Source organism: Salvelinus alpinus, chromosome 1, assembly GCF_045679555.1.
Source record: "Salvelinus alpinus chromosome 1, SLU_Salpinus.1, whole genome shotgun sequence".
Lineage (NCBI taxonomy): Eukaryota > Metazoa > Chordata > Actinopteri > Salmoniformes > Salmonidae > Salvelinus > Salvelinus alpinus.
The window spans coordinates 102,688,668-102,706,877 of record NC_092086.1 but is presented as its reverse complement, the minus strand read 5'-3'; the positions used below and the strand labels follow the sequence as shown (position 1 = coordinate 102,706,877).

Below are 18,210 nucleotides of genomic sequence, written 5' to 3'. Positions count from 1 at the left end.
GCGTCTCACAAAGACACGGCAAATGGTACCAAAAATCTAAAATTTCCACCGGTCTAATGTCCATTGCTCGTGTTTCTTGGCCCAAGGAAGTCTCTCTTCTTCTTATTGGTGTCCTTTAGTAGTGGTTTCTTTGCAGCAATTAGACCATGAAGGTCTGATTCACACTGTCTCCTCTGAACAGTTGATGTTGAGATGTGTCTGTTACTTGAACTATGTGAAGTATTTATTTGGTCTGCAATTTCTGAGGCTGGTAACTCTAATGAACTTATCCTCTGCAGCAGAGGTAACTCTGGGTCTTCCTTTCCTGTGGCGGTCCTCATGACAGCCAGTTTTATCATAGCGCTTGATGGTTTTTGCGACTGCACTTGATGAAGCTTTCAAAGTTCTTAAAATGTTCAATATTGACTGACATTCATGTCTTAAAGTAATGATGGACTGTTGTTTCTCTTTGCTTATTTCAGCGGTCTTTTACCAAATAGGGCTATCTACAAGGCACACCTGTTAATTAAAATGCATTCCAGGTGACTACCTCATGAAGCTGGTTGAGAGAATGCCAAGAGTGTACAAAGCTGTCATCAAGGCAAAGGGTGGTTATTTCAAGAATCTCAAATATAAAATATATTTTGAATTGTTTAACACTTTTTTGGTATGATTCCATATGTGTTATTTCATAGTTTTGATGTCTTCACTATTATTCTACAATATAGAAAATAGTAAAACTAAAGAAAAACCCTTGATTGAGTAGGTGTTCTAAAACTTTTGACCGGTAGTGTATGTGTGTGCCAGTTGCGGTCAGTGCTGTTTAAGATGAGGGAGGATGATTTTTTTTTTCATGAGCATGGCCTTATTTCCAATACAGCATATTGGATTGTATTGGACTGTCATTCTTATATTGGACTGTCATTCATATTCAATTCAACCAGTTCAATGTAACATTGATAGGTTTAGGCTACTACATGATACTCAAATGTTTCCCTATACCCATCGTGAGGTTGCTACAACCTAGCCTATGAATGAAAGTTTACAACATAGGTGCATACAGGTCGAGAGAAGAATTTGAGGTGACCAGACACATTCAATACCGCCTTGCACACTCTTGCCTGCATCTATCTAGGGTGTAATCATTAGCATCTTATCTAGGGTGTAATCATTAGTCCAACAGTTGCAAATGAGAGTTTCTATTGAACAAATTCAGGTATTTTCATCCTTGTTTCGTTTGCTTCCGTTTAAGAAACATTTTTCAACAGAATCGGTCGGAATGAATACACCCCTGAACGTGTAAACACAGTTCACTTTCATAGCAGCCACCTTCCTGCCTCTATGCGCTCTCCTCCTCTCACCTTTTCCTTTCGTTTGTGGACTTCAATGCGCGACACATCAGCTGTCTGTGACCAGGCGAAAAAACCTTTCCAAGCCAAACCATGTCATAACCACTACACACAGCTTACATCGTTTTTCCCAGGGCCTCCCGGGTGGCGCAGTGGTCTAGGGCACTGCATCGCAGCGCTAGCTGTGCCACCAGAGACTCTGGGTTTGCGCCCAGGCTCTGTCGCAGCCGGCCGCGACCGGGAGGTCCGTGGGGCGACGCACAATTGGTCTAGCGTCGTCCGGGTTAGGGACGGTTTGGCCGGTAGGGATATCCTTGTCTCATCGCGCACCAGCGACTCCTGTGGCGGGCCGGGCGCAGTGCGCGCTAACCAAGGTAGCCAGGTGCACAGTGTTTCCTCCGACACATTGGTGCGGCTGGCTTCCGGGTTGGAGGCGCGCTGTGTTAAGAAGCAGTGCGGCTTGGTTGGGTTTTGTTTCGGAGGACGCATGGCTTTCGACCTTTGTCTCTCCCGAGCCCGTACATGGAGTTGTAGCGATGAGACAAGATAGTAATTACTAACAATTGGATACCACGAAATTGGGGTGAAAAGGGGGTAAAATAAAAAATAAAATAAAAAAATACATTGTTTATCCCATATTAGCTCAAGTAACGTCCTAGTCAACATAGCTAATAGAACTAATGCGTTAGTGAACCCACTACAATCATGCAGTAACATTACAGTGTATAGTCAGTAAGCAGTTTAGCAGTTACACCGGCAGGCCCCGGTGGCAATAAATGAATAAAACCAAAAACTTACCTTGACTTGGAAGAGTTCCAGTATTGTGTTGGATAGTCATAGCCAGCTAGCTAACATAGCATCCCTCTGTTTGAGCCGGGTGTTTGATTAGGCTAAACTAGCCAGCTGCATTTGCTAGCTAAGTAAGTGAAACTGAAAAAATCTCTCTTGCTTCTCCTTCATTTTTGAATAAATTAATTAGTTGAAAATTGTTAAACTATTGCCTTTCTCTCTCTTTGAGTCAACCACTCACCACATTGTATGCACTGCAGTGCTCACTAGCTGCAGCTTATGCTTTCAGTACTAGATTCATTCTCTGATCCTTTGATTGGGTGAACAACATGTCAGTTCATGCTACAAGAGCTCTGATAGGTCGGAGGACATCCTCCAAAAGTTGTCATAATTACTGTGTAAGTCTATGGAAGGGGGTGAGAACCAATAGCCTCCGAAGTTTTGTATTGAAGTCAATGTACCAAGAGGAGGACAGAAGCTAGCTGTCCTCCGGCTACACTATGGTGCTACCCTACAGAGTTATGTTGAGGCTACTGTAGACCTTCATTGCAAAACATTGTGTTTTAATAAATTATTTGGTAATATGTGATATTTTGTATAGTTTTATCTAAAAATTATAACTTTTGAAATATTAAAAAATATATATTTTTATGAAATTCAGTGAAGATGATGGTCCTCCCCTTCCTCCTCTGAGGAGCCTCCACTGGTGTGTGCATATGTGTGTGTGTGTGTGTGTGTCTGTGTATATGTGTGTGTGTACCTTACTATGTTGCCAGTGGCTTTCCTCTCCTGAGGCAGCAGGTCGGGGTCTCGTAGCACCTCCTCCAGCAGAGTCATTACACCCATCTTTAGCTCACTGTTCATCTCAAAGTCCTGACAGACACACAGATGCACACACACACACACTTTTTAGATAATTTCCTCAGTAATTTCCAGTGAAATACATCTACAGAGGATGCTTCAAACCAGGGGTGTCAAACTTGTTTTGACCCGGGGCCGCATTCGGTCTTCAACAAGGTCCGGAGGGCTGAACTGAAAATGTGTTATATTTCCTCTGCGTCAAAGTTTGCAAAAAATTGTCCTCTATCTATTGTTTTAGGAATGTTTGATGCTCCCTGAATTTCTAGCTTTCATTTAGGTGATTATTAGCGAGCTGGACACAGTCAAGAAACTGTATGAATGTAGGTCCATTATCATTGACCATGATGTCCTTCTGGACAGACTGAAGAGGTGGGTTGGCCTCTTCGGTCCAGTTTTAAATTGGTTTAGGACCTATTTAACCAGTCAAGAGTTATTTGTCACCCTTGGTGAACATAACTCAGAGAAAATATTTATCACAAGTGGCGTTCCACAAGGTTTGATTTGGGTCCAGTACAGTTCAGTTTATATATGTTACCCTTGGCAGTGTTATCAGAAAGCACAGCATTGATTTTCACTGCTATGCAAACGATAGACAACTTTACATTTCTGTGTCACCAGAGGATTTTAGCTCCACGGATAAAGGATTAGACTGTATCAGTGATTTAAATACTTGGACGTCTCACAACTTCCTCCAGCTGAATCAAGACATGACCGAGGTACTTATTGTTGGAGCCAAAGCATAGAGAGAGAATCTGGCCGCAAAATTTATTTCACAGGCAATAAAATAAAACACCAGGTAAAAAACCTAGGTGTTGTTTTAGATTCTGAACTCAATTTTGAATCACACATTAGGAATGTGACCAAAATAGCTTTTTACCACCTGAGGAACATTGCCAAGGTGCGGCCATTTCTCTCAGGCTGATACAGAGAGACTCATCCATGCTTTTATTACAAGCAGATTTGCAAGAAAGCCATTGGTAAACTGTGAAAAATAGAGAATGCTGCAGCACGGGTACTGAAAAAGATTACACACATTACACCTGTTTTAAGGTCTCTGCACTTGCTGCCTGTGAGTTTTAGAATTCATTTTAAGATTCTTCTATTGGTTTTTAAATCAATCTACAATTGTACACTCCAATACATGTCAGACATGCTTTTAAGTTATGTACCTAGTAGGTTCCTCACGTCCTCTGGCACTGTCCTTTTCACTATCCCACTATCCCAAAACTATCCCAAGGACCAAGAAACATGGAGAGGCAGCCTTTAGTTACTATGCCCCCAGCCTCTGGAATAGCCTTCCAGAGGACCTGAGAAGTCATGTATGTCATGTATACTATAGTCATGTCATGTCTACTACAGTCATGTCTACTACAGTCCAGTCATGTCTACTACAGTCATGTATACTATAGTCATGTCTACTACAGTCATGTCTACTACAGTCATGTCTACTACAGTCATGTCTATTACAGTCCAGTCATGTCTACTACAGTCATGTATACTATAGTCATGTCTACTACAGTCATGTATACTATAGTCATGTCTACTACAGTCATGTATACTATAGTCATGTCTACTACAGTGTGTGTGTGTGTGTGTGTGTGTGTGTGTGTGTGTGTGTGTGTGTGTGTGTGTGTGTGTGTGTGTGTGTGTGTGTGTGTGTGTGTGTGTGTGTCTGAGTGTGGTTCAGACCTGTGAGTGCTTGGAGACCCAGTGACGCAGTACATTGAGGACTCTGTTGGTAGCAGCTCTACGGATGATAAACTCCTTGTCACAGGTCCTCTCGCTATTATTGAAACCTGAGAGAGAGAGAGAGAGATATAGAGAGAGAGAGAGAGGGAGAGAGAGAGAGAGAGAGGGAGAGAGATAAGGAGAAAGCGAAAGTCAAAGAAGGAAATTTACGAAGCAGGTATTTACAAGGTGTTGATGTTGTCTTTTACCCTGGGAACTGCCGTGTCCGGCGGCTGCTGTTGCAATAGCATAGGCTGAGGCTGGTGACATCGTACCATGATTGTTCTCCCCCGTGGAACCTCCAGACTGTCTGTATCGCATGTGTCGGTGTGTAGAGGGGGAGCGACAGGGGGACTCTGTCAGGGGGACTCGGTCCTCGCTGACTTGAGGGTTAGACTCTGGAAGGAACTTCTCCAGAGAAACGGTCTCCAGAACAGCTGTTAATTAAAATACACAGGCACTCAGTAAGTGTGCGTTTATTTGTGTGTGTGTTCGTGTGTTCCTGCGTGTGTTCCTGCGTGTGTGTATTTTCATGTGTGTGTGTATGTTCGTGTGTGTGTGTTCTTAAATGTGTGTGTGTGCCAGCCTACCCCTGCGGATGCTGCGTCTGAGTTTCCCACAGCAGGCGTCGATGTGCGGCATGTCTCCTCCTTCGTCTTCCAACGTTGGGGGGGCAGGTTCCGGAGAACCGGGAGGATGGTCCAGAGAGGTGGTGTGAGGGGAGTTGAAGAGCCCCGGGATTGTTGGCAGGCTGGGAGCCCGCGTGCAGGTGGGAGGGGGGGACGAGAACCCTGATGGAGCCCGGTTGGAGGTGGGAGGGGGGGATGAGAACCCTGACGGAGCCAGGGTGGAGGTGGGAGGGGGGGACGAGAACCCTGATGGAGCCAGGGTGGAGGTGGGAGACGGGGAGGAGAAGGAGGGAGGGTGGGAGGAGGTGGGGGAGTTAGCAGCAAAGGAGGAAGGGGTGGAGAGGTCTAGGACTCCTGCCTTGGAGGAGAAGGGGGAGGAGAGGGAAAGTTTGCGGGAGTGGAAGGGGGAGGAGAGGGAGAGTTTGCGGGAGTGGACAGGGGAGGGGGTGGTGAGAGGAGGAGAGGAGAACTTGCGACAGAGACGGGGAGATTTGTTGTTGAAGTGCTCGCCGCCCCACGTCCCCTGGTTGGTAGCAAAGAACAACTCCAGAGACCTGAGAGGAGGAGAGGAGAGAAGAGAGGCGTGGGATAAGAAGAGGAGAGGAGAGACCAAAGGTAGAAGAAGATTTGGAGAAAGAAAAAATGGACACACTTATTTCTACTGAGAAAGACGTCATGTGACAAACCTCTGCAACTGGGTCATTCCACGAAATGAGTGCCTTTTGATATTTTAGGTTGAAATTGTGCACAAATATTGAATTTTAAAAGCTTGTTATATTAAATTAAGTGACCCATATACCACATGGAAAATTCAAGAAGTCTGATGTTTTTATATGAATATTAACTTGCTAAAGTGCCAAAACTCAGCATCTTGACATCTTCCTCTGTGCACCCTCTGACTTCTAGGAAGATTTGAACCCACTTAACCCCAACATTTCTCCAAGTTTTCACCATCATTGTAAAGCCCTCATTATTTTGTTGCTTTAAGAAAGTCATTTCTGAAGTATTAAGTCATTTCTGAAGTACTAACTCATTTCTGAAGATGTATTATGTATTTAATGTGATTAGTGGTTAAATGTAAGGTAAAAAAAAAAACCTGTCAAGTGTTAATTGTTTTTAAAGAAACATTGCACATCTAATAGTCAGATCATATTGTCAAAGCAGGTGAACTGATTCTCTTTTTGGCCATTTTCTAGTGTTTTGGGGTGGAAAACTGAGCGGGTCGAGCATTATAAATCAACCCTGTTACCCATAGATAGGCTAGAAATGTTTAAACAATCAAAAAAATGTGTGAAGCTTGCATTCAATTGCTCCTCCTTGTTGCACAAAGCAAGCTTTCTTTCCCCCGTCACAAGGGGATTTATGGCTGATTTAAGATGAAATCTGTCATGATTCCACCAGTCACAAGAGCGTGGCAGAGACCGTCCAGGAGACATTAAATGACACTCAGGTGTGTTTTCTGTTTCGCTTTGCAGTAGCTTGATTTCTGTTCCCTGTGTGTTCGTCCCCAGAGTGAGTTGTCCAGTGTTGGTTGTTTTTCCAGGTATTACTGTTATCCTTATATGTACATTTATCTCAAATTGTTGATTCCTCATCTGGTCCATTCTCTGCACCTGGGTTCAACCTCCGCCTCTCACAAAATCATCAACCTTGTAAAGACATTTACTATAGTAATTTTTTTATTTAACCTCTTGAGATGTGAAAACTTGTTTTTCATTAAATTGAACATGTGCTATTTATAACAGAATGTTACAATTCATGTTACAATATTTCTGTTTTAAAGGATGTACTGTATGAGTGAAATGAAGGAGCTACTGTATGAACTACTGTATGAACTACTGTATGAGTGAAATGAAGGAGCTACTGTATGAACTACTGTATGAGTAAAATGAAGGATGTACTGTATGAACTACTGTATGAGTGAAATGAAGGATGTACTGTATGAACTACTGTATGAGTGAAATGAAGGATGTACTGTATGAACTACTGTATGAGTGAAATGAAGGATGTACTGTATGAACTACTGTATGAGTGAAATGAAGGATCTACTGTATGAACTACTGTATGAGTAAAATGAAGGATGTACAGTACGAACTACTGTATGAGTAAAATGAAGGATGTACTGTATGAACTACTGTATGAGTAAAATGAAGGATGTACAGTATGAACTACTGTATGAGTAAAATGAAGGATGTACTGTATGAACTACTGTATGAACTACTGTATGAGTGAAATGAAGGATGTACTGTATGAACTACTGTAGGAGTGAAATGAAGGATCTACTGTATGAACTACTGTATGAGTGAAATGAAGGATGTACTGTATGAACTACTGTATGAGTGAAATTAAGGATGTACTGCATGAACTACTGTAGGAGTGAAATGAAGGATCTACTGTATGAACTACTGTATGAGTAAAATGAAGGATGTACTGTATGAACTACTGTATGAGTGAAATGAAGGATCTACTGTATGAACTACTGTATGAGTAAAATGAAGGATGTACTGTATGAACTACTGTATGAGTGAAATGAAGGATGTACTGTATGAACTACTGTATGAGTGAAATGAAGGATGTACTGTATGAACTACTGTATGAGTGAAATGAAGGATGTACTGTATGAACTACTGTATGAGTGAAATGAAGGATGTACTGTATGAACTACTGTATGAGTGAAATGAAGGATCTACTGTATGAACTACTGTATGAGTAAAATGAAGGATGTACAGTACGAACTACTGTATGAGTAAAATGAAGGATGTACTGTATGAACTACTGTATGAGTAAAATGAAGGATGTACAGTATGAACTACTGTATGAGTAAAATGAAGGATGTACTGTATGAACTACTGTATGAACTACTGTATGAGTGAAATGAAGGATGTACTGTATGAACTACTGTAGGAGTGAAATGAAGGATCTACTGTATGAACTACTGTATGAGTGAAATGAAGGATGTACTGTATGAACTACTGTATGAGTGAAATTAAGGATGTACTGCATGAACTACTGTAGGAGTGAAATGAAGGATCTACTGTATGAACTACTGTATGAGTAAAATGAAGGATGTACTGTATGAACTACTGTATGAGTGAAATGAAGGATCTACTGTATGAACTACTGTATGAGTAAAATGAAGGATGTACTGTATGAACTACTGTATGAGTGAAATTAAGGATGTACTGTATGAACTACTGTATGAGTGAAATGAAGGATGTACTGTATGAACTACTGTATGAGTGAAATGAAGGATGTACTGTATGAACTACTGTATGAGTGAAATGAAGGATCTACTGTATGAACTACTGTATGAGTAAAATGAAGGATGTACAGTACGAACTACTGTATGAGTAAAATGAAGGATGTACTGTATGAACTACTGTATGAGTAAAATGAAGGATGTACAGTATGAACTACTGTATGAGTAAAATGAAGGATGTACTGTATGAACTACTGTATGAACTACTGTATGAGTGAAATGAAGGATGTACTGTATGAACTACTGTATGAACTACTGTAGGAGTGAAATGAAGGATGTACTGTATGAACTACTGTAGGAGTGAAATGAAGGATCTACTGTATGAACTACTGTATGAGTGAAATGAAGGATGTACTGTATGAACTACTGTATGAGTGAAATGAAGGATGTACTGTATGAACTACTGTAGGAGTGAAATGAAGGATCTACTGTATGAACTACTGTATGAGTAAAATGAAGGATGTACTGTATGAGTGAAATGAAGGATCTACTGTATGAACTACTGTATGAGTGAAATGAAGGATCTACTGTATGAACTACTGTATGAGTGAAATGAAGGATCTACTGTATGAACTACTGTATGAACTACTGTATGAGTGAAATGAAGGATCTACTGTATGAACTACTGTATGAGGAAATGAAGGAGCTACTGTATGAACTACTGTATGAGTAAAATGAAGGATGTACTGTATGAACTACTGTATGAGTGAAATGAAGGATGTACTGTATGAACTACTGTATGAGTGAAATGAAGGATCTACTGTATGAACTACTGTATGAGTAAAATGAAGGATGTACAGTACGAACTACTGTATGAGTAAAATGAAGGATGTACTGTATGAACTACTGTATGAGTAAAATGAAGGATGTACTGTATGAACTACTGTATGAGTAAAATGAAGGATGTACTGTATGAACTACTGTATGAACTACTGTATGAGTGAAATGAAGGATCTACTGTATGAACTACTGTATGAGTAAAATGAAGGATGTACAGTACGAACTACTGTATGAGTAAAATGAAGGATGTACTGTATGAACTACTGTATGAGTAAAATGAAGGATGTACTGTATGAACTACTGTATGAGTAAAATGAAGGATGTACTGTATGAACTACTGTATGAACTACTGTATGAGTGAAATGAAGGATGTACTGTATGAACTACTGTATGTACTACTGTATGAGTGAAATGAAGGATGTACTGTATGAACTACTGTATGAATGAAATGAAGGATGTACTGTATGAACTACTGTAGGAGTGAAATTAAGGATCTACTGTATGAACTACTGTATGAACTACTGTATGAGTGAAATGAAGGATCTACTGTATGAACTACTGTATGAGGAAATGAAGGATGTACTGTATGAACTACTGTATGAGTAAAATGAAGGATCTACTGTATGAACTACTGTATGAGTGAAATGAAGGATGTACTGTATGAGTGAAATGAAGGATCTACTGTATGAACTACTGTATGAGTGAAAGGAAGGATCTACTGTATGAACTACTGTATGAGTGAAATGAAGGATCTACTGTATGAACTACTGTATGAGTGAAATGAAGGATCTACTGTATGAACTACTGTATGAGGAAATGAAGGATGTACTGTATGAACTACTGTATGAGTAAAATGAAGGATCTACTGTATGAACTACTGTATGAGTGAAATGAAGGATGTACTGTATGAACTACTGTATGAGTAAAATGAAGGATCTACTGTATGAACTACTGTATGAGTGAAATGAAGGATGTACTGTATGAACTACTGTATGAGTGAAATGAAGGATCTACTGTATGAACTACTGTATGAGTGAAATGAAGGATGTACTGTATGAACTACTGTATGAGTAAAATGAAGGATGTACAGTATGAACTACTGTATGAGTGAAATGAAGGATGTACAGTATGAACTACTGTATGAATAAAATGAAGGATGTACAGTATGAACTACTGTAGGAGTGAAATGAAGGATCTACTGTATGAACTACTGTATGAGTGAAATGAAGGATCTACTGTATGAACTACTGTATGAGTAAAATGATGGATGTACAGTATGAACTACTGTATGAGTAAAATGAAGGATGTACAGTATGAACTACTGTATGAGTAAAATGAAGAATGTACAGTATGAACTACTGTATGAGTAAAATTAAGGATGTACTGTATGAACTACTGTATGAGTGAAATAAAGGAATGAAAGAAAAAAGAGTGTTACTCTTGTTGGTCCAGAGCAAGATGTGTGATCTTCAAACTGTAGTCAGGACAGAGAGACGTGATGGACAGACGATCAGAGGAGTGATACTGAACCCTGTGGGGAGAGGGGAGGAGGAGGATAGCACAGGAAAGGATGGGAGAGTAGGTGGAGGTTTGGAGTGGAGGAGAGGAGCAGAGTGGAGGAGGGGGGAGGAGTAGGGGAGGAGTGGAGGATGTGGGTGGAGGGGGGAGTAGGGGAGGAGTGGAGGATAGGGGGGAGGAGTAGGGGAGGAGTGGAGGACAGGAGAGGAGGAGGGGAGGGGAGTGGAGGAGGACAGGGGTGAAGGGAGAGAAATGAGAGTGAAAGAGACAGAGATGGTGAATGTCAGCATGCATGTCTAATATATGAGGATTGAGGGGGGAAGAGAGAGATTGGATAAAGGAGTGATGGAGTGACGGATGAATGAGAAGACATATTGTGTATGTGTGTGTGGGTTCATACTGTATATATTTCTACCTGACCGGTATAGAGGTAAAGGGTTTCTTGTATATGTCGGCCAGTTTGTCCATGACCACAGCAGCAGTAGTAAAGATCCTGTATGTGTGGAGGAAGGTGTTGAGGAAGTCGATGGACAGGAAGCGCAGGTCAGTCAGTCTTTCCAGCAGCCGCTCCACGCTGGCGTAGCGGATCTGGGGGACCTTGCAGGAGTTGAGCGTCTTGCTGAAGCAGATGTCCACATCATCTTTGTGCAGACGTGCGTCCGACCTGGTGGGACACGTATGAATAAGATCATCAGCCATTGGGTGATTTCCCAGAGAGGGCGAAGGGAATTGGATAACCTGGGGATTATAAACCCTCACTGGTGTAGAAAAGGGAAAAAAATATTTTAACTTAATTTGAGCTCTTACTTGATCATGTGCGGCACAGTGACTTTAGAGTTTTCCTCAAACACACTGGTCATCAGGCCATTACAGCGGATATTATCTATACACTATAGACAGAGAGAAATAAATAGTTACAGAATGAAAGACAGAGGGAGAAAAGAGTGGTGAGACACTCATGTCCCTGTCCATGGTGCTGAACTTCTTTCAAAATCAGTGGTTAGAGGCTTGCAGAAGCAGTAGGGGTAGGAGTTGATTTGGGACTGGGCACCTCATCCCCAGGTGTGTTTACCTGACTGATGTCACTGATCCAGCCAGCTTTCTCCTGGCGGGAGGGAGCCAATAGGATGACAGAGAAGGCGGGGCCATCAGGGAGTTCCACCATGATCTTAAACTCCAGGTGGTTGAAGCCCTGACTTCCTGCATTGTCTACAGAGGGGAGAGAGGGGGAAAGCAAGAGAGAGAGAGTGAGAGAACAAGTGAGAGAGAGAGAGAGAGAGAGAGAGAGAGAGAGAGAGAGAGAAAGAAACAGAGAGACAAGATTAATAGACTTCTTGTTGATTGGGTGATTGATTTGTTTGATTGATTTGTTTGATTGATTAAGACAGACACTTACAGTCCTCATCATTGGCGTCCAGCTCCTCTACAAGTGTACATTCTATCAGGGTCAACACCCCACCCTGCTGTTAGGATCAAAGGGCAGAGGTTAGAGGTCATACATCATGTATAGAGGGAAGGTCAGTTGAGTTAAAATCTGCTTGACATACAAACGTTTCCTACTATGCGAAAGTACATGCATGTGTGTCTGTGTGTGTGTTTGATTCTCACCTTGATCAGGTGCAGCTTGCCCCCGGAGGTGCGTGTGCAGACAAGGAAGTGTTTTGTAAACAGGAAACACTGTCGCTCTCCTTCCTTCTTGAGTGACAGAGAGCCCAGACGGACCTTACTGAGCATGCCCCGTTCATTGCTGGATGGGAGCTGGATCAGTGAGCCTGATGGGTAGATGGAGAGGGGGGATGGTGTGTGTGTATATTTGGTAGGAGGCGGGGAAACAAAAAACATAGGTTACACATACTGTACTACTGATGACAGTTACTGGCAACCATCTTATAATGCTGTGTATTCTGCCTGGTGTGTGTGTGGGTGTTTACACGCGTATGTACTCACCCTGTCTGACAAAGGTCTGGCTGGTGTCCAGTAATATGTCACAACCTTCTACGATCATTCTCTCAATGGCCAGATTCTTACGAATGTTCTCTGTATCGCTCACCTCATCATGCATCATCCTGAAAACAAAACCACAGTTAGCTACATTATCAACACAACTACTGTTACCTACATTATGAACACAACCACCGTTAGCTACATTATCTACACAACCACTGTTAGCTACATTATCTACACAGCTGCCGTTAGCTACATTATCAAAACAACCATTGTTTGCTGAAAATACATTATCTACACAACCACTGTTAGCTTAAGCTACATTATCTACGCAACCACTGTTAGCGACAGCTACATTATCTACACAACCACCCTTGGAAACATTATCAACACAACCACTTTTAGCTACATCCACACAGCCACTGTTAGCTACATTATCTACACAACCACTGTTAGCTGCAGATACATTATCCACACAACCACTGTTAGCTACATTATCAACACAACCACTGTTAACTACAGCTACATTTTTTACGCAAGAACTATTAGCTACAGCTACATTACCTACACAACAACCCTTAGCTAAATTATCAACAACCATTCTTAGCGACAGTATCTACACAGCCACTGTTATTAACTACAGCTACATTATCAACACAACCACAGTTAGCTACATTATCAACACAACCCCAGATAGCTAGCTACATTATCAACACAACCACAGTTAGCTACATTATCAACACAACCCCAGATAGCTACATTATCTACACAGCCACTGTTAACTACAGCTACATTATCAACACAACCACCCTTAGCTACATTATCAACAAAACTACTGTTAGCTACATTATCAACACAACTACTGTTAGCTAAAGCTACAGTATCCACACAGCTACTGTTAACTACATGATCTACACAACCACTGTTAGCGACAGCTACATTATCTACACAACCACCCTTAGCTACACTATCGACACAACCACTGTTAGCTACATTATCAACATGACTACATCAACATGACTACCATTAGCTACAGCTACATTATCCACACAGCCACTGTTAGCTACATAACCCACACAACCACGGTTAGCTACATAATCTACACATCCACCGTTAGCTACATTGTCAACACAAACACTGTTAACTACATTATCACCACAACCACTGTTAGCTACATATACAACATACACACTGTTATCTACAGCTACAGTTGAAGTCAGAAGTTTACATACACCTTAGCCAAATACATTTAAACTCAGTTTTTCACAATTCCTGACATTTAATCCCAGTAAAAATTCCCTGTTTTAGGTCAGTTAGGATCACCACTTTATTTTAAGAAAGTGAAATGTCAGAATAATAGTAGAGAGAATGATTTATTTCAGCCTCCATTTCTTTCATCACATTCCCAGTGGGACAAACGTTTACATACACTCAATTAGTATTTGGTAGCATTGCCTTTAAATTGTTTCAGTTGGGTCAAACGTTTCGGGTAGCCTTCCACAAGCTTCCCACAATAAATTGGGTGAATTTTGGCCCATTCCTCCTGACAGAGCTGGTGTAACTGAGTCAGGTTTATAGGTCTCCTTGCTCGCACACTCTTTTTCAGTTCTGCCCACAAATTTTCTATAGGATTGAGGTCAGGGCTTTGGGATGGCCACTCCAATACCTTGACTTTGTTGTCCTTAAGCTATTTTGCCACAACTTTGGAAGTATGCTTGGGGTCATTGTCCATTTGGAAGATCCATTTGCAACCGAATTTTAACTTCCTGACTGAGGTCTTGAGATGTTGCTTCAATATATCCACATCATTTTCATCCCTCATGATGCCATCTATTTTGCGAAGTGCACCAGTCCCTCCTGCAGCAAAGCACCCCCACAACATGATGTTGCCAACCCTGTGCTTCACGATTGGGATGGTGTTCTTCGGCTTGCAACCCTCCCCCTTTTTCCTCCTGTAGCGAACGTCGTCGGGAGAAGGAGAAGAGGACCAAGGTGCAGCGTGGTAAGTATTCATAATACTTTTAATAAATACGAACACTAGAACAAAAACAACAAAACGACAAACGAACAGTTCTGCAAGGTGCAATACACAAAACAGAAAACAACTACCCACAAACACAGGTGGGAACAGGCTACCTAAGTATGGTTCTCAATCAGAGACCACGATTGACAGCTGCCTCTGATTGGGAACCATACCAGGCCAAACACCTAGAAATACAAAACATAGAACAAAACATAGAATGCCCACCCCAACTCACGCCCTGACCAAACCAAAATAGAGACATAAACAAGGAACTAAGGTCAGAGCGTGACACCTCCAAACATAACGATGGTCATTATGGCCAAACAGTTCTATTTTTGTTTCACCAGACCAGACGACATTTGCAAACCGTAGTCTGGCTTTTTTTATGGCAGTTTTGGAGCAGTGGCTTCTTCCTTGCTGAGCGGCCTTTCAGGTTATGTCGATATAGGACTCGTTTAACTGTGGATATACTGTAGATACTTTTGTACCTGTTTCCTCCAGCATCTTCACAAGTTCCTTTGCTGTTGTTCTGGGATTGATTTGCACTTTTCGCACCAAAGTACGCTCATCTCTAGGAGACAGAACGCGTCTCCTTCCTGAGCGGTATGACGGCTGCGTGATCCCATGGTGTTTATACTTGCGTACTATTGTTTGTACAGATGAACGTGGTACCTTCAGGCATTTAAAAAAAAAGGAGAGCCGCACACTCAAGGAGCTCAGATGCAAAAACTTCAGGTGTTTGGAAATTGCTCCCAACGATGAACCAGACTTGTGGAGGTCTACAATATTTTTTCTGAGGTCTTGGCTGATTTCTTTGGATTTTCCTATGATGTCAAGCAAAGAGGCACTGAGTTTGAAGGTGGGCCTTGAAATACATCCACAGGTACACCTCCAATTGACTCAAATGATGTCAATTAGCCTAACAGAAGCTTCTAAAGCCGTGACATAATTTTCTGGAATTTTCCAAGCTGTTTAAAGGCACAGTCAACTTAGTGTATGTTAACATCTGACGTACTGGAATTGTGATACAGTGAATTATAAGTGAAATAATCTGTCTGTAAACAATTGTTGGAAAAATTACTGGTGTCATGCACAAAGTAGATGTCCTAACCGACTTGCCAAAACTATAGTTTGTTAACAAGACATTTGTGGAGTGGTTGAAAAACTAGTTTTAATGACTCCAACCTAAGTGTATGTAAACTTCCGACTTCAACTGTACATTATCTACACAACCACTGTTAGATACAGATACATTATCCACACTCACTTCGACAGCTCCTCTAGTTTGGACTTGGCGAACTCCAGGCTCTTGCGCTCCACGTGCTCATGAGGTGTGTGTGCCAGCAACTCATGGAGAGTGATGATGTAACGAGGAATCTAAAACACAACGGAAAGATGTCTGACTGTCTGTCAGTCAGGCGACATATAGCTCTACAGGTGAGGTGAGAGGAGGTCTGGGCCATATGGTAGATGTGGAAGTTGAGGGGTTAAAGGTCGGAGGTTAATGAGGTCTGGATGTGTGTGTGTGTGTGTGTGCACGTGCGTGCGTGCGTGCCTGCGTGCGTTTTACCTGAAACATGGGGTATGTGAGGAAGGTCTCCAGCATGCGTTCCTCACAGGCAGTATTAGTCTCATACTGCTTCAGCAGCTTGTCAAAGTCTCTGTTCTGTTTACAGTTGGCCAGGACCTGCAGGCTGTACTGGTGGTTCCTCACAAACTCCTGGTAGATATTCAGCATGGGCAGCAGAATGTCAAACAGGTCCGCTAGAGAGAGAGCAAGAGAGACATTAATACACATTATACACACGTAATAAATTACACTGAACAAAAATATAAAAATATATAAATGCAACTGAGTTACAGTTCATATAAGGAAATGTATTATGTCCTAATCTATAGATTTAACATGACTGGGAATACAGATATGCATCTGTTTGTCACAAATAACTTTTTTTAAAGGTAGGGGCGTGGATCATAAAAACAGTCAGTATCTGGTGTAACCACCATTTTCCTCATGCAGCGTGACACATCTCCTTCGCATAGAGTTGATCAGGCTGTTGATTGTGGCCTGTGGAATGTTGTCCCACTCTTCAATGGCTATGCAAAGTTGCTGCATATTGGTGGGAACTGGAACATGCTGATGCACACGTCAATCCAGAGCATCCCAAACATGTTCAATCGGTGACATATCTCGTGAGTATGCAGGCCAGCTTCCAGGAATTGTGTACAGATCCCTGCAACATGGGGCTGTGCATTATGATGCTGAAACATGAGGTAATGGCGGTGAATGAATGGCACGACAATGGGCTTCAGGATCTCGTCATGGTATCTCTGTGCATTCAAATTGCCATCAGTAAAATGCAATTGTGTTTGTAGCTTATGCCTGCCTGCCCATACCATAACCCCACCGCCACCATGGGGCACTCTGTTCACAATATTGACATAAGCAAACCGCTCGCCCACACGACGTCATACACGCTGTCTGCCATCTGTTCGGTACAGTTAAAACCGAGATTAATCTGTGAAGAGAACACTTCTCCAGCGTGCCAGTGGCCATCGAAGGTGAGCATTTGCCCACTGAAGTCGGTTACGACACCGAACTGCAGCCAGGTCAAGACCCTGGTGAGGAGATTCATTATTTTAAATATGCTATTGGACCAAAAACAGATCTGGCTAATTAATCTATATGGGCCAAATAATGATGATCCGAAAATATATATATTATAATCTATTGAGCTCACAAGCAACAAATGAATCTATTATTATTGTGGGAGATTATAATATGGTTTTAAGTACCTCAATGGATCGTAAAGGAATTCCCACTACAAACATTCACCCTCAAGCACTTAAGGACATCACGAATATCATGGATACATTAGAACTAGTGGATATATGGAGGCTACCTTGTAGTTTACCAATAAAATGGGAGGATGGTGAAGTAGACATACTTGGTATTCATATCTCAAAAAAATATAAATGAACACAATCAATTTCAATAGAAAGTTTGCAAATATAGATAAGATTCTGCAACCATGGAGAGGTCAATACTTGTCTATTTATGGAAAACCCACATTGATTAACTCTTTGGTCCTATCACAGTTTACTTACTTACTAATGGCTCGGCCTACTCCAGACGACTCGTTTTTTAAATAAATAAAACAATATTTCCTTTTATTTGGAATGCTAAGCCAGACAAAATTAAACGTGCCTATTTATATAATGAATATGAATTTGGTGGGCTAAAATGATTAAATATTAAAGCTTTCAACCTCTCACTAAAAGATTCAGTCATACATTGGTTAAACTTAAACCCCAAATGGTTCTCCAGTAGATTATTAAGAAAGGCCCATG

The 18,210-nt window shown here is 41.5% G+C and overlaps 1 protein-coding gene across 6 annotated transcripts in view; it reads right to left on the bottom strand.

Moving 5' to 3' along the window:
- LOC139537115 (ras-specific guanine nucleotide-releasing factor 2-like) overlaps positions 1–18,210 on the bottom strand; it is a 46,264-nt gene that overhangs the window by 11,180 nt on the left and 16,874 nt on the right. For 2 of the 6 annotated variants that reach the window (XR_011667468.1, XM_071338041.1), the window contains exons 7-19: positions 16,430–16,623; positions 16,127–16,236; positions 12,840–12,958; positions 12,501–12,664; positions 12,289–12,355; positions 11,965–12,101; positions 11,700–11,782; positions 11,308–11,556; positions 10,813–10,905; positions 5,297–5,889; positions 4,916–5,143; positions 4,668–4,774; positions 2,878–2,990 (exon numbers count right to left, since the gene is read on the bottom strand). Coding sequence is in view for 5 of the 6 variants with exons in the window: in XM_071338041.1 (XP_071194142.1) it covers positions 2,878–2,990; positions 4,668–4,774; positions 4,916–5,143; positions 5,297–5,889; positions 10,813–10,905; positions 11,308–11,556; positions 11,700–11,782; positions 11,965–12,101; positions 12,289–12,355; positions 12,501–12,664; positions 12,840–12,958; positions 16,127–16,236; positions 16,430–16,623 (2,257 nt within the window). In the remaining variant the exon portion in view is untranslated. The remainder of the gene's footprint in view (positions 1–2,877; positions 2,991–4,667; positions 4,775–4,915; positions 5,144–5,296; positions 5,890–10,812; positions 10,906–11,307; positions 11,557–11,699; positions 11,783–11,964; positions 12,102–12,288; positions 12,356–12,500; positions 12,665–12,839; positions 12,959–16,126; positions 16,237–16,429; positions 16,624–18,210) is intronic. The other 4 variants (XM_071338080.1, XM_071338071.1, XM_071338050.1 and 1 more) reach the window with 3 other exon arrangements.